A 5,998-nucleotide genomic window follows, 5' to 3' on the forward strand; every position below is an offset into this window, starting at 1 on the left:
TGTTATGTGACATTAAGATTAAAAATATGCAAGAGAGTATACGTGTGTATATAGAGACAATAAAATAGCAAAGGTTACACCTGGTAAATGCGCGAACCTTTGTAAAATTATAATGCTACATGTTCTTGTAATAACGCCTCGAGGGACACGTGGTACGGAGCCACAGGAAATTCGAACAGAGGCGGCATTTGCGCAAGTTCGGCGCTTTTCCCTCTTCGGCGATCGCGGCGCGTTTAGTTTCGCGTGAGCTTGCAACAGTGGAGGATGCTTTGACGATCGGTGAAAAGTTTCGGTAGAAATGTCGAGAGAAAATTCAAAATAACGCAACACCATCGGATCGCGCTGTGACGAAGGAGCGAACAAACAAAAGACAAAGAAAGTTTTGCAGAGAGTTTGACGCAGATTTTTCGATCCGAGAACAACCGCTGCAGAATTATATTTGCAAGCGAGTTCACATCATCGACTCGAGAAAAAGTAACCGTTCACTGATTAGATAAATTTTTAAACAAAAATGTTCTTTATAAGATAATTTGCTTTTAATGTAGGAAGTAAATGTCACATGTTTTTTTTGGGGGCACTTGATTACTCTTTAAATTCTTTGGAATGGAATCTCATTCTGAAAGTGAAATTTGAATCAATCTCTAAAGAGAGTGGATTAATTTTTAATCTTTTAAGGGCAAGATTTCACTTTTTAGAAAGAGATTTACTGTCAAAGTGTTACAGAGAGTAACGTTTAATAAGCTCTCTTGAAGAGATAACTGCTCCAATTATAAAAACATTTGTAGAAAAATATCTTTCAAGTAATTACGAGTGACATAATCCTGCAGGATTTTTGTTAAAAGGCATATAAACGTGCGGATCTATTGGACGTCCCATGATAACGCAGACAAAGGACCTCGTGAAGGATCCCATCGGCGATATGTCTACTTACGAAAGGCCGAGCGACGTGCATCATCTGTCGACAATAACAAGGATCGTAGGGGTGTGCACTGCAATTAGTGAGTCCCAATAATTTATGTTTCGCATTTAATAATCGCTTATTACATTCCCCCTCTCCCCCCCCCCTCCGATTCTACAATTATGTATTATTATTGATATTATTTTTCCGTCGAGGAAAATGAAGTCTTCCATCGAAGGATGTAGAAGATTAAAATTCAAAAAATTATATATTGATTTATCATTAATACTAAGATTTATTAATTAATTTAGAGATCTATAACAATTAGAGGCTGCGAGTTAGTAGTACGTTATCACAAATTACATATAAACCAATACGGCATAAATCGTTTCAACAATATTGCAGTAACATTCCAGCGATATTGCATTAGCGTTAAAGATGTTGCAGCAATGTTGCCGCAATCTTCTGTTCTGTATGAGTAAAGAAAGAACTTTTGCTTGGTTTGAATAAAAATTTCATCTCGGGAGAAAAAGGTAACTGCAGTGGCGGCGTAATGAAAACGTTCCTCTCTGCTGCTTCGAACGAGAATGGGGATCATGGGGATGGTGCACGGACACTGCTTTTCATTACTGCTTAGAGACGGTAGAAAGACTCTGTACCTGTCGGCGAGGCTATTTACACCTGTTTAATATTAATAGATCGTTAAAGCACAGCCAAAGACAGTAGCTTGGAACTCCGAGTTCTTTCGAGGTCCACCCGGTGAAGGGTCGCTTAAATAGTCGCACGTTATCGGACTTCTGCGAAAATTCCATGGCGCGTTCCTTATTTCTCAGACAATTTGAATTCTTACGAGAGAAGAATTCGAGTTGTTTGAAAACCGGCGGAGCAACGATAACAAAAATGATAAAGCAACATAAATAACATAACAAAAAATTACATAATTTTACTTTTTCATAAAATTACTGAGTAAAAGATGGAATAGATGAAAATGTGGGCTTTCATTCTATTTTCTGTTATTATGAATTTTTTTTAATTGTGTTCAAGTCGATGATACATATATTGTAAATAATAATTAATTTAAGTTTAATGTAAAATATATATTTTGAAAATTGTATTGAAATAGTTAAAACAACAGTGGGAAAAATTATTTAAATGAAAGGACTATGATGTGTCTATTTGAATGTGATGGTAAAGTAGATTCTATATATTTTTACAGAATCTGCTTTCTTCAGGTCTATTTGAACTTTCCACAAAATCCAAATAGCTTGAATTTAAAGTTAAATTCTGAACATATAGAGATATTATCCGATTCAAAAGTTTCTTTTTATACACATTACATTTTCCTAGGGATACTCTTGCGTCTGTCCTCATAAATGTTTATCACGGGCAGAACGAGTACCTCTTTTCCACTTATTACTGATACCTCCAGAGATTTCTTAAAATTATTTTGAGATGGTATTTTCAATATCAAGTTTAATGTGATTCAAAATGTAATTCACAAGTTTATGTCTTAAATTAATTCTTAAGATATATTTACTCTACTTAACTATATTACTCTTCTTAACTATTTATTTTTGCTAGAATATAACTAAATATGTCAACAATTTTATATTAGACCGTCTATCAAATGAATTATATAATACGAGCTCTGGAATTTTTAACAAAAAACAATGTAATGATTTTCATTAAAAATCCCGGACTTCGCAACGTTTATTTAATGTCCATTTCTACTAATGTAGATTAATTTCAGTTTAATTTACTCTTTGCCCTTTTCTAATTCTTAGAACTAGAAAAGGATAAAAAGTAAAGCGAGATTAAAATTAATCTACATTGTTAGATTAATTATGAAACTAATTATAAGGACAAGTAAAAATCTTTTTACAAGAAGTGTTAATTATAACAGAATTTTAAATGGGGCTGACATTAGTATAAAGCAGGAAACCCTTTTTGCTCTGTATTTATATGTATATACATATACACGAAGTGAAATAGCAATTGTTAACAATACCCCCCTGTCTGACAATGTCTAGAAATAATCGACGACAAAAGTAAGTTTAATGGATTTCGAACGTTTAAAAAACACTCCGTCAGATTCGACTGCCAATAACACACGTTATTCCTTTCGTTTTCCAACTACATATTTTGTCACCGTCGCGACAAACAATGACGGGAAATACTCTCGGCGGATCCGATGGTCCATTATCTCCGAATGAATGGTGGAGGTTTTTGGACGGCGACGCCGTGTTACCGAAAACGCTCCATGTCGCGACGCTGCTGACTCAGCATCCATCGCGAGCCATCGGACACGGCACGAGGATTAATTGCCCGCGACAATCGCGCTTTGGCCGGGTCTCTTAATTGATAACACTTAATGTATCCACCTCTCCAATGGGAGGGCAATTAGCGCGCGCGTTTGATCGATCCAACGAATGAATGGCGAGTCGCTTTCAAGAGCGTTTAGGATCCAGGCCTCGAATCTGGCCATTGACGTTTAATTACGTGCGATTCCTGATGCCCGAACGTGTCGTGGACGATTCTGAACCGCTCGCCGAAATCACCGAAACGTGTATGGCATCCCGAGGAACGCATGTGAAAATTCATAAAAATCGAAAATAACTTTATTTTCATTCCTGCATACCGACAAACAGTTTTTTCAAATTTTTCAAATTTAATAATCATAAATCGTTATTTTGACCCTCATGACGTGAACAAATAAAGTTGACTTGATCTTCGCCCGACTTGGTGCGCTCCTCACGATTCTTTTCTCGGATTCGATTGATTTTTGAATTGACGAACGAATGCCACGAATCACTTTATGATCACGTTTGCCGCATGCATGTCGTGTATTATACAGCACACAACCCAGCCATACACACACATACGTACATTTCTCTCTCTCATTTTAACGATTTATCGTGCTGTCCATTCGGCACCTCGTTGAAAGGCTCACTCGGACGGTTTTAATTGGTTCACTACGAGTGTAAAGCAAAATATTTTACGCTCACGGGTGGTGTAAATGGACCGCGAGAATATTTGCGGGGAAATTGCTCGCGATTTAACGAAATGGTTGTCCCCGGAAGAACATACATCGCTCCGCGAATCGCATGTTTTTTTTTTTCATGCTGCGCGTAATAATGTTGCGTTTTTTTTCCCACGTTGCGATGGCTCGCTCCGCGCGATAATTTTATCGCGCGTCTGTTTCAAAAATTCAGTCGACAACATTCGTAGTGCCAGCAGGCTTTGCACCTGCATACACATGTATAAATTTATACACAATAGCTCGGTATTTATTCGAGGATATTTTTTTGTCTGTTGTTATAACGGTTTTCGCAAACCGCACGCGCGCGAAGATCAAACCTCCCTGTTTGCTGCGCGCTACTTTACCTTTTCCGAGAAGGGGTTGTATTTTTCACAAAGGCGCGTAAGAAATGAACAATGCGACGGCAATTGCAGCGTGCATTTCGCGGACCGCGAGCGACGTGAAACCGAGCTGACAGGTTTCGTACAAACCGGCCGTTATTTATATCGGTTTGGTACACCGAGGCACCCGCATTCGCGATATCCGCCTTTTTCGCTTAATCCGGGAAAGACCGCAATAGAGAAAGGGACAGAGAGAGAGAGAGAGAGAGAGAGAGAGAGAGAGAGAGAGAGAGAGCGAGAGATAGGAAGAAAGATAAATAAAGAATTTCGCTGCTGATAACGACACGTTCGCGTGAATCTTTCACGAGGTTATTACTTTTCTTTTCTTCATCGCCCCGCTATCGTTATCAAAATACACAGTCAAGGGAGGAACCCCTCGGTAAAGGAATCCACGATTGAAAAGGACGTCGGGGGACGAGATAGAATTCTACGTGATCTTCCATCTCCCTTCCTCGCGGTTATACTTTTATATAATATTCCCGTGGATAAAATCTTCTCAGATTATGTTAGGGGATAAGCTTCCGCGACTTCGGTTCGGAATTTGCAGAATTTCCGCCGATCGAATGCGTGATCGTTGCGGCGCGAGCGTCGCGGGAGGATATAAATATAACTAGGCTATATTTACGTGCGGTTGAATATCGGCATTTCGTTATCTTGGTCCAGGCGACGGTGCGGAAAAGCCACGGCCGACGATCGCGTTTTTTTTTCCAAACAGTCGCGATCACCCAGCGCCGATGGATGATGCGCGCTCGCAACCGGAAAACAACCCTCCCCCCCCCCCGCGGCTGGACCATCCACCCTTTCATCTCTCCTCTCCTCAGCCGCTCGCGTTTGCACCCTTTGGACGTGCCTGTCGATAAAACGCCGTTGATTTACGCCGAGGCCTTATCGCGGAATTCCGCGGGCGGCGGCCGCTAAGAGAATGGAAACTCAAGCAGAACGACAAGTCATCAATGACATCAAAATGATTCCGAAATGAGCATCGGAAGTTATTTTTCGATCGTTCACGGCTTATTTTAACGTCACTTTTGACGTTACCGTGACTTGTTCCGCTTGAGTTTCCATTCCATGTAATCGCTTGTATATGACATCTCTCGAAATAGATAGACGCATAAGCACGTGAAAGTTACAAGAGATTCGTCGTGTTGGTTATAGAGAATCTTTAATCGAAAATTAATCTCTAAACTGTGATCAGACTAGATTGAGGTTGAGATTGGGTTTAGAATTTAACCAATCAAAGTAAAGTTCACTAAACTTGAGATTGATTTTCTCTTTCTTCTGATTGGTTAAATTCCAATCCGATCTCAATCAATCTCCAGTTTGATCACGGCTTAAAAGCTTGCTCATGTTCTAGCAAAATCCTACGTTCTAGAAAATATCGATGTAAATTCGACACCATGCCGGTGTCTATATAATTCTCATCGTGTTGGGGTTAATATTAACATCAACATGATATGAATTTATTATAATAACATGAACTTTTAATTCATGCTACGGTGGTATATTGACATAATAAACATCATGGGTTTTATGTAAACACCGGATAGTGTTAAATCCACACTGATATTTTTTAGAATGTACGAGAGAGAATAGTTACATATTATCTTGCTCTGACTAATGATTAGAAAATGCCGGTTCAATTAAAAATGGCTCTTTTACTCTCTAAATACTTCGGAATAG

The 5,998-nt window shown here is 39.0% G+C and overlaps 1 protein-coding gene across 2 annotated transcripts in view; it reads left to right on the plus strand.

The window, feature by feature from the left end:
• The first annotated feature begins 263 nt into the window (after positions 1–263).
• LOC108746786 overlaps positions 264–5,998 on the plus strand; it is a 28,116-nt gene continuing 22,381 nt past the window's right edge. Inside the window, exons 1-2 of one of the 2 annotated variants that reach the window (XM_018483744.1) lie at positions 264–474; positions 828–998. In XM_018483744.1, the coding sequence (XP_018339246.1) occupies positions 875–998 (124 nt within the window). In that variant the 5' untranslated portion in view covers positions 264–474; positions 828–874. The remainder of the gene's footprint in view (positions 475–827; positions 999–5,998) is intronic. The other variant, XM_018483745.1, reaches the window with a different exon arrangement.

Source organism: Trachymyrmex septentrionalis, unplaced genomic scaffold (assembly GCF_001594115.1).
Source record: "Trachymyrmex septentrionalis isolate Tsep2-gDNA-1 unplaced genomic scaffold, Tsep1.0 scaffold19, whole genome shotgun sequence".
Lineage (NCBI taxonomy): Eukaryota > Metazoa > Arthropoda > Insecta > Hymenoptera > Formicidae > Trachymyrmex > Trachymyrmex septentrionalis.